Source organism: Strix aluco, chromosome 3 (assembly GCF_031877795.1).
Source record: "Strix aluco isolate bStrAlu1 chromosome 3, bStrAlu1.hap1, whole genome shotgun sequence".
Taxonomy (NCBI): domain Eukaryota; kingdom Metazoa; phylum Chordata; class Aves; order Strigiformes; family Strigidae; genus Strix; species Strix aluco.
The window spans coordinates 15,019,123-15,038,544 of record NC_133933.1 but is presented as its reverse complement, the minus strand read 5'-3'; the positions used below and the strand labels follow the sequence as shown (position 1 = coordinate 15,038,544).

Below are 19,422 nucleotides of genomic sequence, written 5' to 3'. Positions count from 1 at the left end.
TTCTGAAGTGTTTCTCACCTCTTTGCAACAGCTCACAGTCAAAACATACACAACACATGATTCCCAACTCTCCCAACCTTGTTTAACTTTATAATTTCTTTCAGTAAGGCATTTGGGAATTAACCTTGAACCAAAAAAGCTAAACTCTTCACAGAACAGCTTGATTTTAAAAATATGGCTCAAGTAATTTGTCATTCTTAAATGCAGGATAGCTGATTAATAGCCAGTTCTGCTGCTTCTGTCTTTTCTGTCTCTTAATATTTGCTAACTGCTTTGCAAAGGAACTTTCCTAGTTCCACACACCACCGATCCCTTTCCCCAGTTACCAGGATCATGCTGTGTACACCTGTGGCTGTTTTTTCAAGCATTGGTATTCTCAACCATTTTCCAGAAATAAACAAGGATGGCAAAGCAAAATGATTGCACATTTTCTAATGCTAGTTCTGATTTAGTGACTCCAGGTCATGCTTTTCAAGCATTCCCTGCCCTGGATATAACACATATTGATGCTAGCCAGCATGATAGCATCATCTATTGGTATTCTAATAATCTACTGTTCTACACAGTCACACCCTCACTTAATTCAGAACAGTTCCAAGTGTACAACCAAATACAAAAATCTAAATCTCTGCCTTGCTTGCCCTCACTACATTGCTTTCAGACCTCAGCCACCTGCTTTACTGTTCTCTGGAAGCTCTGTGTATCTAGGCTTTTCACAGATCAACAGCAAGCTTCCTTCTAATGACCTGAGCTGATTTCTCCTTTGTTTTGATTCTCTTGGCACAGCTCAACTCCATCTATTACAATACAGTCTATTGGAAAAAGGTCTTATCAGTCCTCCTCTTAGAAGAGCTGAACTGTGGGAAACTACGTGACCTTCAAAAATAATTCACTGACTTTTACCTAGAGGCAATCTGTCACAAACATTGGGTAACCCCTGTTTCACAAGACCTGCAATGGTCTCACCCTCTAATTCAACCATATCTCTGGAGATTTTGTGCAAGGGCAGAGGTACAGACACGGACACAGGGCCACAACGCTATCTCTGAAGCATGAGCCCTGGTGATAAGGATATTACTCACTGCCTCAAAGGCAGATTTGGACATTCCTTGTTCACATCCTCCCCTAGCAACCAGTTTTCAGTAGAAGAACCCTCACTGTTCCTTCAGTCAAGAACAACTGTAGCAAGACTGCTCCCTTGCACCCTTTGGTGTTAAACTGTACCTCATGAGCATTGCAAAAGTCTTTGGGATACTGGCTGGCTTCTTTCACCCTATTTACTCCTGAGAATGACTGTGACTTTAAAGACTTTAAAGATCAGCACAGGAAGTTTTAACTTTTAGCCTTATCTATAGTTTCATCTGAGCAAACAGAAAACAGCATCCTGACATAAGACAATACCCTTCAGTGTAATTTTCTAAGTGGAAGCAGGGTTGGACATGAATCAAGGGAGGCTCCCATTTTGCTGGTTCCCAGTCAGTTTGAAACCTGCTTACAAGCTTTGCCATGTTCTACTATAGAAATCAATGGTCCCAGGTCTGACTTCCATCCAAAACAATATAAAACTGTGTTAAGGAAAATTAAGAATAGGCATATCATTCAAATTAACGTAATTCAAAACCACAACTCCCAAAACTAAAAGACCTAAAATCACTTCACACTTTGCCTTCAGGACAGTTGGATACATTAACTAATTACTAACTGCCAGTTTCCCTATACTGCACGTTATCCACTTTTTGCACTCATCTACATTTTACCTGGAGACTCCTTCATGCTCACAGCACTATAGTCACAAACATTGTTCCAGTCCTCTGTAAGGCAATGAGCTAACCTCATTTATTAGTCAGACATTGCTTGCTCTATTCCTTATTATCTAATCACTAGACTGCACAGACCAGTGTACCAATAGTTCAGTTTAAGTCTCCTCATTGTTCTTATAGCCTGGTGAAAAAAAATAGTCCCTGTAGATGGAACTCACTTGAGTAGGACACTTGGCAGAATGTAGTAATTTTCTGAGCTGAATGGCTTAATGTAACACCACATACAGATAGAAGCTGAAGTGAAAATGATAAAAAACATTTTCAACTTCGGATTCTAATTGTTTACATGCACAGTGACCAAAAAGCTCTTCCAAAGAGCTTTCTGCCTTACCCTGCAGCTTTTTCAGGACAGCCACTTCCATCTTGAGAACTTGCTTGGGCTGCTGGGCTGATTCCACCTTCAAGGCCACATTCTCACGGGTCAACAGATCCATTGCTTCATAGATCTCCCCAAAGCCACCACCACCAATCTTCTTCAACTAGAAAAGTACAAAGAGATTTGGTACAATGTACAAGAGAGGCAACATCAAATTTGCTCTCACAGAGCCAGGCACTAGCTTCTTTACTGCACAGGGAGAACAAACTCAGCTCCCAATCTGTGCTGTGCCTGAATCCCTTCACTGCACAGCTAGGCAAAAGTCCAGCTGCCCACTTGACTGTGCTACATATAAATTCTTTGCTGTAACAACAAAGAACGAGCCTAGCAAATGATGTCATGTGATACATTTAAAAGCAACTGATAATGCCTACTACATCAATAATGTTCTTGCAAAATTCAAGGAAAGACCCTTCAAGGAGATAGTAGAACCACTATCCAGACCATGGTATATAAAAACTGTCATTCCCTCTTAATAAATACATCTCTGCAGTAAAACACAACCAGAGTAGTTGGAACTAATACTTTCAAGAAACATTAAATAAAGTTTACATCTCATTCACAGGATTTTAAATACAGAACAAAACATCCACTAGAATATTTTACGAGATTGTTGACCCATTCTGCTAGTGAGGTTACTTCAGTGTCACATTTCAGAGAACTGCAAACTGCATTACCTCAAAACAGTTACATACAAGCCACAAATACAGCTCCATTGTTTTTCTCATTCTCTCTCTTTTTTTTTTTTTTTTGTCTTTAATTTTAAACCACACCAAATGATGCTTTTCATGTCTCTGAGCAAAATTAAAGACTGAAGGATATTACTACTTGGAAATCAATTGACATAAACTCAATTCAATTCAAATGACATAAACTCAAAGCTAAAGGTGTCTAAGTTTCAGCATATTTGATATGCACCTACCATCTGATAAATCATCTGCCTCTTCTAGAGTAGCCACCCACTCAGAGAGCAAGCTGGAATCCTCTGCCTTTCCTGGAAGGTGATTCCTTGATTCTCCTTCTGCTGAGACTTGACAGCATATGCACATATAGTTATACATATGCATGTATAAGACAGACTCCTAACGTGTTGCAAGTGTCAATGTCTATGCCAGGAAAGTTCTTTTATATTTGTTTCTCTTAGATATATTTAAAGCATACTATGATGCCCAGGAACAAATTCAGCTTTACAGCAGAGCTAGATCAGGGCTCCTTTGATCTGCTTAGGACTTGTTCATTGAACCTAGCTGCAGCCCTTCCCTTCAGCATTTTGTGCTCTCTCTGTTCACAACTGGCTCAGGAAGCCCTGAGCACTACTTCTTTCCAATGGCAGCAATAACACTTGAAGAGAAAAAGAAATTTAGATCAGGCAGATCATCAAACATCTATCTTACACAATGTTTAATGAGGTTTAGATGTCTTCTGCACCACAGAAGGCCTGTCCTGTGCATCTGTCCAGTTTGCTGAACAAAGGGCCCTGCCTCTCAAGAGCAGGATTTTTTTCTTCTTACGGCGACCCAAACTATTTGTTTTCCTGGCTCCAAGGTCAAGAAAAATAGCTCTGCATGAAGCTATTTCTTGATAACCCTTTGAGAGCTGCTGTCCGGAGCCATTCTTCTTCTACTTGTTATTTTTCCTCACAATCTTCCACTGGGCTAAGCAGGCATATTCATACGGTAAACAGCCCAATAACTAGGTCATCACATATTCATAAATTATTACAGTGCATCCCTACTTCTACTTGGAAATTCACACTAAGTGAGCTGGCTATTAAAATCTTTCTATCAAAACAATGTTACGTTCAGTATGGCAACAACATGCCAACTAATACTTCAGGTTTCGGTACACAAGACCTGCTGTTGTCTGACCACAAGCCCTTCTGTTGTTTGATGTATTAATGACACAGAAAGGAAACAGAAAGGGACAGTAAAAAGCCGCAGAAGGCAAAAAGTTTAGTCGGGATCTGGAAAGACTTTGAGGAAGATTAAAAAGTCTCAGTGGGAAATTGGATTACATAACAAGCAAAAGTCAACAGCAATAAATATAACACAATATAAATGGGATGGAGAAGAAACATAGGCTACCCAAACATCTTGCTGGGTTGCAAATTCAAGAGTTAGATCTGGGGAGAAATATTGCTGAGCTAGCACAGATGCATACAGCAATCCTTTTCCATTCACTGGCCTTAACAGGGACAGTTCTCACATCCAACACAGCTGATAAAATGCAAAGCTACTACAATGTAAATGGAAAACCACAGTAATATGATTAGGATAGCAGCACTATAAGGATCTGTAGGGAGGTCTAGTTGTGTACAATGTTGAATATTGATCAACTTGCTGCTAGAGGCTTTCATTGAGTTAGGAGTGGTTCATTTCAGAATGAAGAGAATAATCAGGAGTCTGGAAAAACTAAGGACAGACTAGGACTGCTACCTCAAGAAAAGCTAAAGAACGTGTGCATCAGAGAAGCAGGTTCAGGAAGAAAGGTACAGGTATTGAGACTGCTTACCTGGGAAAACAGCCAAATTAGAGGACCCATATAAGTCTACAGACCAACAAATGCGAGATGACATGAGATCAAGATCAGAGCTTCTGCTGAATCAGAAAACTGATTTTATATACACATTCCAGCCCATGGATGCACTCACTGTCCAAGAGCCCTCAAGCTGCCTCTGCTTCCTCACATCCTTTCTCACCCTCTTATGAAAATTACTCTCTGGCATACTTTTCCAGCACACCAGATGGTCCTATTCATCATTAGCAGCACTACCATCCTCGATTTTTCAGTAACATCCAGAGGCCATCAGCAGCCGTTTCCTTCTCTTCGTTGCAGAGCAAGTTGTTATCTTGCAACTCAAGGTCTTGGCTGAGGTCAGGGGCTTACTTACACAGGCATTTCTTCATTGCTTGGGTACTCTGTGAAAGTTGACTGTGGAAGAACTCAGCACAGCCTTCTGCTGGACACAAAGGAGAGACGGGCATACACCACTCAAGAAAATAAACAAATAATGAAACCATTAAACACAAAGTCAAAAAAGAGAAGGGAACATCTAACAAGAATCACCTAAGTGGTAACTCATGAATCACCAGTCTGCTAAGCCTCACTGCTCTGGGAATACTCTCTTCTCATCCTGTTTCCTACCTTCCACCAGTCCATTTACTGTTAAGACTGGGATACAGGCTGACAACACCAGCAGGATTCATTCTACCTAAATGCACAAGCCTGTAAGTGAGCTGGGTGTCCAGGTTTCCATTACAGCCTGTGAAGCCAAGTGAACAATTCATCCAATCAAACACAAGTATCTGGACTTGCACACAGACAGCTAAAACTACGTAAGCCGCACCTCAGACATGATTTCAGTTCTTTCAGCATCCCACTAATGGCCACACAACCATACAGCTCCTTGCAGTGCTTCTTCCATATTCTAAGAGGTTTCATGACACATGAGGCCCTTGGAGTAAAGTGTTACTGAAAAGCCACTCTACTTGATCCCTCAGTGTGGTAGTCTCCAACTAGGGGGTTCCAGGAATTCCCCAAACTGGACTGTCCCTCAGGACTACCGACACAAAACAGCCATGTCCTGATGGGGGAAGTCACACCCAAAAGCCCCCCTGAATGTATCAGAAGTTACACAGGACACAGATGGCTCCCTTTGAAGACTCCTTTAAATATCCTGAAATATTTCGGATTTACCCTGAAAAGAGTTTTGCAGCACAATCCTCCAGAATCTATTAAAAAAAACCCCAAACCCTCCCACTAAGCAGAAATCAGTACTCACAGAGGGACAGTTCAAAAAAAATCAAGGGAACACCCCCCTCCCCCAAATATACTTCAATTGCAAATTTCATCTTTTATTCAGTAAGTGTATAAGACACTGGTGCTCTAAACAAAGTCTGCCTTTCAAGGGTATAATATAAAGACTAGACCTTCCCAGGAAAATGCTCCAGGACTAAGGCACTAGTGGTTGAGTCTCAGGATTGGTGCCAAGGTCAGGAACAAGAACATGTGCTCTGAATCCAGAGTGAAGAACCAAACTGAGAGCCAGCAACCTATGGTGAACTCAGGCAGGGTCAAAGCTGACCCACAGGCTGAAGTGCTAAGGCTTGGACAACTGGCTCAAGCCAGAGTTGACCTATAGATGAATCCTGTATATTTTATAACTGATAACCATTGTCCTAATAGGTATTATACTAAGTTATAACAAACCACTTATTTTGATGTGTATTGAAGCATGAACAACAGGCCCTGAGCTGAAGCTGCTAACTCAGTATGTAATCATTAGTGAAATACATATGAAAGATGTAGCTATCTTGAATGCATATTTATCTTTCTTTCTGTGTGGATAAAATAACAGGGTCATGGAGACAGTTGTCTGGCACTGTGGCCTGATGTGAGACCTTGCACATAATCCAATTAGATAAGCAGAGAAACTCCCTTAGCTTCTCCCTTGAGCCCTGGCCAGGCTCTGGGCGAATCTAATGTGAGATCGAAACCAGATATTTCCGGTTAAAACAAAGGTGCCAGCTATTCTGGCTTGCTGATTTTTGGGTATACAAGACTGGACCCGCTTACAGCGACTTTGGGTGTCTCACCTACGGGTGGACGCACCGTGTAGGATTTCCCACTTGCTGGGAAAGGCTCTCCAAATCCTCGCTGTAACTGGGGCTCCCCAGCATCTGCGGATCTGGATGATGGTAATGTATGCAAGTGGTGATGTATGTTTCTTAATCACTATTCTCTCTCTCTGGTAGTAATGATTTGACGCATTACCCTGCATTTTCCTGTTTGCTTTAAGTGCACTATTCTGTCTTTTCTTACTGTATGCTTTCTGTATTATTCTGTTACATTATTTAGTTATTTCTAGTAAAATACGCCTGCTCTTTTCAATCTGGTGTCTGAGTTTAATTGGTATCCCTAATCAGCAAAACACAGGCTTTAAATGTTGACAAGGTCGAAGGGTGACTACTGTGACCACCTTTTAGGAACACCTGTATAGTCAAGCCTGCAACTCCTGCAGCCTAACTCAATTGGCTACTTTATCCAGAAATGGCTAGGAGGCCTCATCTGACTTAACAACAGGTGAGGAAGAGTGGACTTACATTCACCAAACTCTCAGAGTCCACTCAACTTGCTTAGGAGGACTGGAGTTATCCTGATCGCAAGGGAAAACTAACTTATATAAAACAGGCATGAACTGAGAAGTCAATCTAGTAGAAGTCAGAAAGGGACCTGGGGGTGTTGATTAACAGCTGGCTGAACAGGAGCCAGCAGTGTGCCCAGGTGGCCAAGAAGGCCAATGGCATCCTGGCTTGTATCAGCAATAGCGTGGCCAGCAGGGACAGGGAAGTGATCTTACCCCTGTACTTGGCACTGGTGAGGCCACACCTCGATTACTGGGTTCAGTTTTGGGCCCCTCACTACAAAAAGGACATTGAATGACTCGAGCGTGTCCAGAGAAGGGCAACGAAGCTGGTGAAGGGTCTGGAGGACATGTTGTACGAGGAGCGGCTGAGGGAACTGGGGGGGTTTAGTCTGGAGAAGAGGAGGCTGAGGGGAGACCTCATCGCCCTCTACAACTACCTGAAAGGAGGTTGCAGAGAGCTGGGGATGAGTCTCTTTAACCAAGTAATGAGTGATAGGACAAGAGGGAATGGCCTCAAGTTGAGCCAGGGAAGGTTTAGACTAGATATTAGGAAGTATTTCTTTACAGAACAGGTTGTTAGGTGTTGGAATGGGCTGCCCAGGGAGGTGGTGGAGTCCCCATCCCTGGATGTGTTGGTGTTCAAGAGACAGGTTGACATAGCACTTAAGGATATGGTATAGTTGGGAACTGTCAGTGCTAGGTTAACAGTTGGACTAGATGATCTTCAAGGTCCTTTCCAACCTAGATGATTCTGTAAATTCTGTAAAGTCAACAAGATACATTCTAAATCACCTGAAGACCTGTCAAAGCCCACTTAAAGCAATTCTGCACAGAGTGAGAGCAAAACAGGCCCCAAGACTGACAAAGCATCATCCTTGTCCCAAGTTCCTTCTTGGAAACATAAACGGCCTTTGCGACCAAGACAAGGTAAAGATTCCACAAAAGTTTGTGGGGCTTCTGGCAAGCTTTCCAAAATAAACAGGAGAAGGACAAGTGTAACCAAAACTTCAGTTCAAGAACCTCAGAAACCTGGAAGAAACCAAAGCTTAGATTGCACCCGACCAAAGAGCATACGTGTGTCCAAGAGTCACCACTTGTATTCAAAGCTCAGTGCAGGAGCTGCCAACTCTGTCTTACTAATAAGTCTCAGTTGTGAATTCCCAACACAAAGGGTTTAGGTGAAATAAAAAGATACATCCATTCAGCCTTAACAGCTATACCTAGTTCAAAACAAGTACAAGTTTGACTTTATTCCCTCCCCTGAACAACGCAGTTCGCATCATTCAGAGCACATGTGAATCAAGTCACCCTCTGGGGTCTGAGCAAAAGTCACATGGTTCCAGTACTGTACAAATTTCATCCAGTCAAAGCATCAAAAATATCTGCAAGTAAAGAATGATGACTCAAAAGAATACTTCTTCGAGTCCAAAAGTTTTGATAAAAAGCATAAGCAGTCCCTGTCCATGCCTTTCTCCAAAAATAACAACAAAAATATCATTGCTGTCAGACAGCCAAACTTTACTGACTTGGAGCAACAGGAAAACAAACTACCAACAGCCTAACTGCAGAGAACTAACATCTTCATTTGTCAAAACTTTGTCAGCCAGCATATAGGAGGGGAGGAGGAAAGGAATTCAAGGAATACATTACAATGATCTAAAATTAGAAATTGTCTCAATACTGGAAGTATGCCAGCACTAAAGAACTACAAGGTTCAAGCAGATGCCCAGTCAGAGACAGTCACAATGGGAGGATAAATTACACAAAAAACCTACTGGCAGCTGAAGCCCAGCATCACATAAATATGCCACACATCTGCTTGAGAAGGATCCATCACCCACAGCAAAGCTTGGGCTGTCTGACTTGCATGCTATGAGTTAGATTCAGAAAGGTCTATGATAAAGAAAAAAATGCTACTACTGATGCTACAGCTGTATGCTGACTTTAAGGTACACTCCCTTTTTCATTTGTCAGTTGATCCTATGCTATCCATTTCCTTGGGTCAACAGAGGTATTTTATATTTTTTCCAGATTAGTTTGAGCCCCATACAGCTTGCAGTTCTGACTGGTCCCACACTAACATCAAGCACAGCAAGGGGACAGCACAGAAGGCCTGCCTAAAAGATATGCGCTTCTTGGGGGGGGGGACAGAAATGACTGTTCAGTGAAGGGCCACAACACACAACTTAGCTAGCACAAGGCCAAATTCTCAGTTCTACTCAGAGAAATAGAATTTCTCATTGCTATTTACACCCTTTAGCAAGTCATGTAATTTTTCAGGGCCTTCAAGTGGGGTAATATCTCAATGCAGTAGTGAAGACTACTGTGAGCCAACATTATAAAACATAAAAGGCTATTCCGCTAGTTAGAGGTAGTTGTTGTTGACAATATAGCTACGCATTTCTATATTTTCTAAGGCAAAGTTAGTGGGCAGAGCTTCTAGCAGTCCCTAGTCACAGTTTCATGCAACAACGAAGTCACTGAATCCCACATTTAGTGCCTCTACCAAATTTAAAATTAGTTTGAAATGTTCCCCTATGAGCATAACTGAGCATATTTCAGGCTTTATTTGGAGATTTTGGTGCTTTTAAGAACTCTTAAGAGTTTCCAAGAACAAAGTTACTTTGTTTAGACTGTGTTAAAAAATACTCCCATCATTTACAGAAGCTTTAGCATTCCTGACTATGAAGCAGAAACTCAGAGTTTGGTAACAGTAGGAATGATACAAGCCAAAGCTAGCTAGGGTAAAGGAGAATGGAGAAGAATGAGTATTTGCAACCATGCACCTGAAGCAATGGCTTAGTATCAGGAGAGCCTCTAAATTCAGCTTTGCAAAAAACACACACCGATGTGACCAAATTGTAGGTTCTGAGGAAATTTCTATTTGTGCAGGGAGGTCAGATAAAAGCTGCAAGCAGTATTTTCTGAGAGGTCTATAAGAACAGAGCATGTTTCAAGTCCTATACATCGGTTAACCTGCAAATGTATCATCCTGCCAAAACAAGTATATATGCTCCAGCCCAGAGCTGCAAGAACACAGCAAGACTTTCCTTCAGCTGTGCCAGAAAGCTCTGGGAGGGGCATAGGGGTTCCCTCCATTTTGGTATCTAATCACAAAGAAAATTGAGATTCTCCATCTGCTCTCAGGAAACATGGAGAATGAAGAGCAGTTTGAATTGCTTAAATATAAATAGGCTGTTCGAGGATAGGCCAGACAGAAAAGTGAAGGCTGTGGAGAAAGCATGAGCAAAGTGCTAGGATGAAGAGAGGCAGGCAATGGGGGAGTAACAAGAACACAGCAAGGTGTAACTGTCCAGGGCAACAAAGAGATAGAAGCATGAGGCAAGCCTAATGAAAGGGTAGTATGTTGTCTGAAGTAGGCTGTTGAAAACAACCTATCCACAGCCTGAAACTGAAGTGAGTTCAGAGTCCTGAGTCTCTTTAGTCCTCTGTTCTTCACAGCCCACTGCAGAACCCACAGGGCAGCTGTACCAGAGCTAGTTAGCACAGAGAAATGACAGTGCTACTACTACAAATCACCTGTAGTTCAAACTAGCAACACCTGCTGTGAGTTTAATGATTCAGACACTGCTGGTAAACCAAGTTAAAAATGGACACAGTGGCACACATGGGATTTAAATTTTTTTTTTCAGCTTTTTAAAAACAAAGCTTTTAAAGCCAGAAAACAAAAACTCTCAGAAAACACATACAGAATTTCAGGAAGTATAAAGGTAGATGATCCTTTCATGTGTTATATTCTAGTTTCTTTAACTGAGGTGATAATATAATGGTACTTTCCCCACCACCAGAGAGACCTCACTTTATGACTAAAGAGAAAGCCTTATAACATAAGAGGAACTGCACCCTCTGAACAAATCTGGTGGCAATGAAACACGTCTAGAGGATGAGATTCTCCCCATGTCTCTACCACAGCATTCTTGCCTGATTGTGGTCAAGCTGCTGAAGTCTCCACTCACAAGCCATCATTGATCACATGCTCATCTGCTGGCTGCCTAAGGCAAGACAGCCAGGTCCAATCTATAGAAGTGATGAGCATGCCTAGATGCCCACAATGTCTACCAGAGTCGTGCTTTGGTCATAAATATTAAGTAGTCTGTAAAAAATAATAAAAATCAAGATATAACTAAATTTGAAACCCTGTCTGTAAAAGCAAGCTAATAGTTCTCGTAACACCTGGTAAAAGCATGAATAATAAAACCAAATATTGATATATATATCTGACACAGATGCTACAGCAATAAGAAACACAAAGAGCTGAGTTTAAATGGCAAACTCATGCCATAAATTTAAATGGGTAGCGCGATCTGCAGCCACACAATGAATACATAAAAGATGAAATGGCTACTAATTCAGTGTACTCCATCCAGCTTGCACAACAGATGAGACAGTTGTCCCACGAAGAACTAAAACTCTTAACATGTGATGATGTAATTTTAAGAAGTATCCTAATAAATTTACACAGAAGTCGTACCACCAAGCTAATTATGGAATTTCTGACTTTCGAGGTAGCTGACATTCCAACCTTAAACATTTGCTTTTAAATTATTTTATTGTAATTCAATTTATTTACAGGCACGTCTGTAGTATTCTTTGCCACAGTAACTTGAAATCTAAGTTTCTTACTAAAAGATGACTCAGCCTGCTGCAACAGTTCAGTGCTACCTAAAAATCCTTGGCAGGTTTAGCTTTCTAAAAATACCAGACAGTCTAAAAAACACTAGAGCAATATTAACCATCTTCCTGAAGTATCTTACTAACATGTCAAACCATATCACTTCACTTGCTTGACAAAGCCTGGGATTAACTAGACAAGATTCTATACTACTACAGGAGGAGGAGATCTGTTTCGGCCACCAAAGGAATCACAAAGCCGAAGCTACTCACCACTTTCCAGCGATCTTTGACCACATAATTGGCCGGAAGAATGTCGACCTGTTCCCCTCCTCCACTCATGTTTGGTTCGTCCTTGATGACTGCTGCTAGGCACTGCATTTGCCAGCCAGAGAGTATTTTAGTAGCTCCCAATTTAAATGAGCCATTTATCTGGGGAAAAAAGGGGCAGGGGGAAGGAATGACCAAATTAGTACAGGTTACGGCCGAAGTATATGTTACATTTCCACAGGTTTTCGTTATGACTAAATCAGAACCAGTCTCTTAGGAAATAAGGCAAACTCACCTTGCGAACATCTGAGCTCACTCCATGCATAAACATGGCAGATGCAACCATGCTTCAAGTCAGCAGCACAAACTAAAAGGGTGACAATTACCGGCTATACCATGCAGGAATCTAGTGCTCTTGGGCCTGACAGCCAACAAGACAAAGAGAATCTAATGCCAAAAGCTGCAAGAGCTGTTATTGTTACCAGGCAAAAAGGTCTTGCTTTAACAGAGCAGTTGCTACATAGGCAGTTTTTATGGTTTTCATTGGACGACATCCAACACAAATCAGAAAGGTTTGCCAGGTATTGCATTCAATAAGCCTAAAAGCATCTGAACAGGGTAGAAGGGCCTTTACAGAGCCAGGATTACAGACACTATCACTGTGATGAACAGCCAAGCAAAGAAGATGGGGATGGTTAGAAAGGGCTTCAGCAATGTATAAATTATCCCTCCTCATTGCATACACACAGTGCTAAAAATGATCAAATTAAAATACAGAGAGATATCTTGTTCCTAGTGTTTGCGTTCTACCTCATGTCCCTTTTTCCTGCTTTTATAGGGAGCTCCAGATAGCCTATGCTGAAATTAATTTTATTTAGAGGCTTTTTAGGTATAATTCTTCTACAAAAATAACTTTCAGATACACATTAACTCCCCTTTCCTGGAAGAAAATGAATTGTAACAGGACTAATAAAAGATCTTCCTAATGCATTTTGTCTCTTCCTGTAAGATATTTTGCTGGCTTTAGTAGTAGGCCAGATCTTTTATTAAGCATGGATCTTTTATTTAGCTTTCTTGGCAGTTCTATCGTCCTTCCCCCAAAATATGAAATATTTTCCTTTCTAAAAATGAGTGTTACTGTAGCATTACTAATAGTAATATTAACAACATAAATACCAAATTAGAAAAAAAGACTAGAGCTGGTCATTCAACCATCACACTTCTTCAGGCCCAAAAAAAGGAACAAAGTCACTAGTGAATTATGAGCTCAAGTAGAGAAAAGAGCTCATTCCCTAGCAATAAGAGGACTGAGAAGGAAGGACAAGAAGTGACCAGCATGTAGTGTGCACAAGGAAGGAACAGACAGAAGTATGTCAAAAGTGCAAGACATAGAGGATGATCAAACAAAACATGAACAAAGGATCTCAAAGAGATCTCCTCAAAAGATCTTCATAAAACATTTCATTCTAGCTGTAGAAGATAACTACATGGAAAACAGGAGTGGTAGACTAATGCAGTAAGAGGGCTGCTGAGAAATATTCATACAATCCAACATCTGCTAAAGTACAATCAAAATGATAGAAGAGAAATAAGAAGAAACTGAATATTAAAGAAATTCAGAAGAAAGGTGCTGCAAAATGCTCCAAATTCTCATAGAAAGAGTCCTGCACCTGTACGGGGTAGTAGCCCTTTCAGTCACCAAGGTACTGAAGCAAGAAACTGGAAAGCTCTCCAGTAAGAAAGTACATGCTATGTTTGGCAGCACAACATTTGTGCTTCTTCTTCCTAATGAGCAAGTCGAATGCCATTCCCATGCTCCTTTATGCTCACCAGAACATCTGAACTGACCACCCCTAAGCTACCAGTGAGCTCTCCATATGCTGCGCACCCAGCCTCCCTGCACATCACCACAGGCTGCACAGGAGAGAGAATCCCCGTAAAAATCTTTTCTAAGGCTGGCTTTTCTTTTGTTATTTAAATAAAAGTAATTTAATTTCAGACTGTCCCAAACACTCAACATTACAAAAATATAAAAAAACCAACATTAACACACAGGTACAGAGGCAGGTATCCCCTCTCTACTCTTGAAGGTCTCTTGGCATCACTTCATGAAGACAAGTACAGCTCAATACAGACTCTGGATTGCAGGGGATACAAAGGCAGCTAGAGATCCAGGACATGGGGTGGTAGTAGCAACAAAAACAGATAGAAAGGAGTTTAGGATTTTTCCAGAGAAAGTCAGCCATGAGCTGTTTTTCACTTTGAAGCAAAACACCTAAAAAGTATGGTACATGATGTATGCATTAGCGATGAAAATGCATAATAAGATTTCAGTCTGGTGACTACTGGTGAAAAGTAATCCCAAGGAATAATTTTAGAGGAGAGACAAAGCATGAAAGTCAATGAGTACTCAAAGCCAGGCAAGGTAGAACTGCTTTCCCTGGGGCACTATTCCACTTTCCTTTATCCATGTTATAATACATGTGTACAGAGATAACATGTTTGTTATTTAAAGGAGTCACATAAATCTTCACTGGCTTTGAATCAGAACAAAATCCTCCTGGGCACTACCATGAATAGCAGCCATTTGGCAATATGGAATTACAGAACCGTATAGCCAGAGTGATGCAGCCAAACCAAAAGCCAATTTAATTACAGACCAAGACAAATTTCAAGCTGTTTTAGATCACAGTAGCAGCACAAAGCAGTGTTAACATACCAAAATTTGTTCCTGAAGCAGTACTAATACTGCAGAAACATGCTCAGGACTATGGACCAAGGGTTTACCAGAGTAACACTGAAGCATTGCCTACACCCATGGCAAGATGTAACACGTTAACCTAGATGTCCAGAAGTGTCACAAAGAAAAGGACAAAAGAAGTGATGAAATTACCTTTGTGCAGAAAAACATAAGCACATTTAAATGATGCTTTTAACTTGTGCATTATTGTAATTCCTTCTACATCAATAAAATATAGTGTAAATATTGTTTGACTAGCATCAAAGCCTGCAGCCAGCCCTCTGCTAGAGCTGAATTTGCTAATGTAGCTACAAAAGGGAGGTGGTAAAGAATGGTCAGTGTGGGAGAGGTAAGGCACTACCATCTCTTCCCCAACACACAGCAGAGAGCATCATTTCTGCACGTTAAATGTTAAGTGGTGTTAAGGGGATCTGGAGGAGAGATGGAAGGATTATATCTCTCTTGAACTCCAGTAAAGCTGTTCCTGATTCAAAGGGTGACCAAGCATATGAACTTTGACATATCTGTATCACTTTTAGCTTTAAAATGTATAGACCGTAGAATGTAAAGATATATAATTTTGAAGATAGTGACTGACAAGAACTTTCAGACTGTCTTTTCCTGCAGGAAATGTACAGGATGTCAAGAAATGATTGTACCCCTCTCCCATGAAGACAGGCAAGAGAGCTGAGCAATCCTAAGATACTGCAAAACTGGCTTCCTAGAAATAGCAAGTGAAGCAGAAATGAAAGCAGCTGTGAGAAAGAAAGTGACAACAACTGGACCAAATCCCATCTCTTAGTCAAACTCAGCATGAAGAAGTGTGAAATCAGCTCTTGCATACTGCTGTCTTCCAGCCCATACTGGAGAATCTTTATAGTTTTATAAGTTTAGCCTTGGCCTTTAAAAAAAAAAAACAAACCCCAAACCCATGCTTAAGCAGGCTAATAAGCCCCACTACATATTCTGACACGCTGCTCTGCTAGCTGTTCCTTCTGTCTGGCATCAAGACAATTCCAGTCAATAGCACTCGTGAGTAAATTGTCTCCTTATTTTTAAGGCAGCTTACAAAAATCTGATGCACTATAGCAGCAATTATTTAGCTGACATAAAAATCAAGAACCAGCAGAGAAGCATGACTGGGATAGGCAACAGTAACTTAGGGGGAAAGTCTGCAAGAATTCCAGTGTGAGGCCTGATGTTGCAAAGTGTGGCAGAGTCTTACATCAAACACATCTGCCTCATTCACACCAGCGCTCATCAGGAGACAAACTAGACCAAGCAAAAGTAACTTCATAGAAGTTGTTAAACTGAAGAAATCTTCACTGCAAATGCTAAAAGCTTACATAAATTCAAAAAGTGACTTGACAAATTCACTGAAAAGAATAATAAAAAAATCCATTAAACAGTTACATACAAATATTCCATCTTTAGCTTAGGAAGCCTTCAATTCACAAATCACTGCAGGTGGCAAGAGCATTCTGCAGAGTCATTTTACATGTTTTCCCTACTCTTATTCCCTACCCTAGATAGACTGGCCTAAATGGACCTGTGATATGTATGACTCAGTACGGCCAGACTTGCGTTTTTATCAGTTACTTTCAGATGAAGTAGTAGTGTGTATATAATATGTCTCCTTTATCCCTTCAAGGAGGCCAGAGACCAAAAAATAAAGAAACAATCAAAAAGTCTCATATACACCACTCATTTACTTATCTTACAATATCCTCTTTCATGCAAGCAACATTTTAAACAGCTTTACTAGAAAAATTATTTCCTAATTTTACAGGATCATAGCACTCTTAAAATTAAACTTGTAAATATGGAGCACTCCCTGTGGAAATTCCTAACATATATGTTGAGATCTTTCCTACGTTAGCTTACCTCGGTCTCAATATACTGTGGTAGCAGTGCTCAAAATACAGCCAAACTCAAACAAACATCAGGTTGAAAACTCAGACACAGGGTGGTTATTAAACAGCAGAACAAAGCTATGGAGGTCTGTCTCTCACCATCTTACTAAAGGTCCTGGATAATCTTAAGTGTCTTAATCTCACTGTGGAGGAATTGCAATATCCCACTTTATTTCAGGGCACATCCTCACCTCTGGAAGCCTACAAATTAGAACAATTAGAACAAGTGAAGTTTATTTAGACTGGAGTACCCATGACCCTCTTTACTTGATCAAATTCCCCACCATGAACACGGGATTCACTTTAAGAGCAGATTCCAACAGTGTTTTAGAGAGCTGTTGCAAAGTACAGCTTTTTAGGTGAGACAAAGCTGGACATCTGCAAAAACAAAAGAAGTAAGCCCAGCAAACCGCAGTCTAGAAATCAGATCAATCTCCCTGTCCATTAAGCCAAAATGAAACAGATGCGGTGGGGAATAAGAGGAGAATATAACAAGTAGGATTGAGACTGCTTGGAAGTAAGAAAGAAAACCAGTGGAGTTTCCAAGTGCAACCATGTAGCAAAACTGGGGCTCAGTTAAAGGCAGCACTGAGCACCCCACTGTTTTACAGATATCACCTGCTTCCAACACACAATACCAATTATAAAAAAGAAATCCCTCACATCAAAACTACCAAAAACCCACTTAAATCTTTGTATAAGTTGTACCATGCACTAGCATTCTGTTATTAAGGTAGAAATGCATATGACAGTATAGGAAACAAGTTGATTAAAAAAACACAGTGCACTGGACTAACAGCCCCTCAGTCCTGAAATACATCATACCTCCTGCTGAACTTGAAACAGCAATTAAAAACAAGTCATATGCTGTTAGGGTAGGTCTGACAGCAGGAGCTCGAAAGGTTCTGAATAGTTCCTTGAAGACACATATCTTCCTTCATCGCCTGCCCCTGCTGTGGCAAACCCTGCTTAGAGAGTAGGCTCAACTCCTAGCAGCTGCAGCTTAAAGTCTCCTCTGTGACATACTCTTCTCATAGGCATGCAATGGCATCAGCCTTAGAAATTCTGGATTTGCTATGCACAGCATTTCATTTCTGTAAAAAACAAAACATCTGAAGGTGAGGTTGCAAGATACTGGGACTGTTTTTCACCTCTGAAAGGTTTATGACCGTTAAGGAGTGATGTAGCTATGACTGGGGAAAAAAACAAAACAAAAAACACCCCCAAAAAAAGCTGCAATCAAGACAGACAGGTCTGGATTCTCTGCTAACATGAGGCTACACTGAACAGAACATACATAAATATATTAATACGATAACAGATGCACCTTGACAGCATTATTATGGCTACCTGGTTGCACAGCCAACTGAATGTATTATTGCCTGCACAGTGACTTACAAGTAACACCATACGACCTAAGCAAAACAAACAAAACCCCCAAACACATAATTTCATACTGCCAGAGACTGTACTCACATACATTACAGAGCAGTCAGACGCACCAGTGATTTCTGTGCCAAAACCACCTATCTACAGGGAGAATCAGCACAGTTAATTATGACAACAAATCATTAGGAACACACACCAGATAAGCACGCCTGCACTACTGGCAGTTTATGCAATTCTAATCCTCTCCAACTACATCTCAGCAGCAAAGCTAAAAACTAGGGAGCAGGAGAGTTTGAGAGGAAAGTCTATTACCTTCCACCAATCTCTCTGACAGAGTTGCTCCAATTTCTGATCCAAGCAGAAAATTAAATCTAACACCAGGAAATCCCTCTAATAGCATAACCAGCTTAACCTCTACTAATTTAACAGGCAAACATTATGGTCTGCTTACAACAAACATTTAACTGCAGCTTAAGTGTATCTACCTGCAAAGTCAATATAGATCACTACTTGTAAAGCTTGAGAAGCCTGCTGGTAGCCAAAACAAATATATCTGAATAAAAGCAAGAACTAAACAGAGATTATACTTATGGTATCAGACTCAATCTACACATGACACCACCAGAAACACCACACAGAGGTATGTTTTCATCACCCAATCCTGGACCAGTTTGTTTAATTGATCTTTAGGTAATGTGAAGTGTCCCTCTTAGGCAAGTCCTTTCCTTTCTCCCTGCAGAGTGCTTTTGTGGGGAGCCTGTTACTCATCTTCCTTCAATACATGGCCACTCCAAGTTGCTTTTCATAATTATCATCAACAGTATCTTCCTCAAATCCTTATTCTTGGAGAACAGTATTTTACCTTGAATAACCAACTCAACCATACAGCAAACTGATAACATATGTTGCTCAATGGTCTTTTAATAACCTAATATAATAGGTTACATACAGGGCACACAGCCTGAGATCAATAATTTTAAACCTCCATGCCAGGGAAAACAGGGCTCATCTTACCCATTCAAATAATTTTATGATAGATGCAGTAACCATATTTATCAAGGATTAAATAAACTTGTCAAAAAATATTCAGAGGTTAGGAACGTAACAGTAAGGTCCTGATTAGAGATTTGGTATTT

At 40.7% G+C, this 19,422-nt stretch overlaps 1 protein-coding gene across 3 annotated transcripts in view; it reads right to left on the bottom strand.

The window, feature by feature from the left end:
• The window catches only part of TTBK1 (tau tubulin kinase 1), a 131,414-nt gene that overhangs the window by 101,896 nt on the left and 10,096 nt on the right, over positions 1–19,422 (bottom strand). For 2 of the 3 annotated variants that reach the window (XM_074817433.1, XM_074817435.1), the window contains exons 2-4: positions 16,997–17,098; positions 12,248–12,406; positions 2,152–2,299 (exon numbers count right to left, since the gene is read on the bottom strand). In XM_074817433.1, coding sequence (XP_074673534.1) covers positions 2,152–2,299; positions 12,248–12,406; positions 16,997–16,999 — 310 coding nt within the window. In that variant the 5' untranslated portion in view covers positions 17,000–17,098. The remainder of the gene's footprint in view (positions 1–2,151; positions 2,300–12,247; positions 12,407–16,996; positions 17,099–19,422) is intronic. The other variant, XM_074817436.1, reaches the window with a different exon arrangement.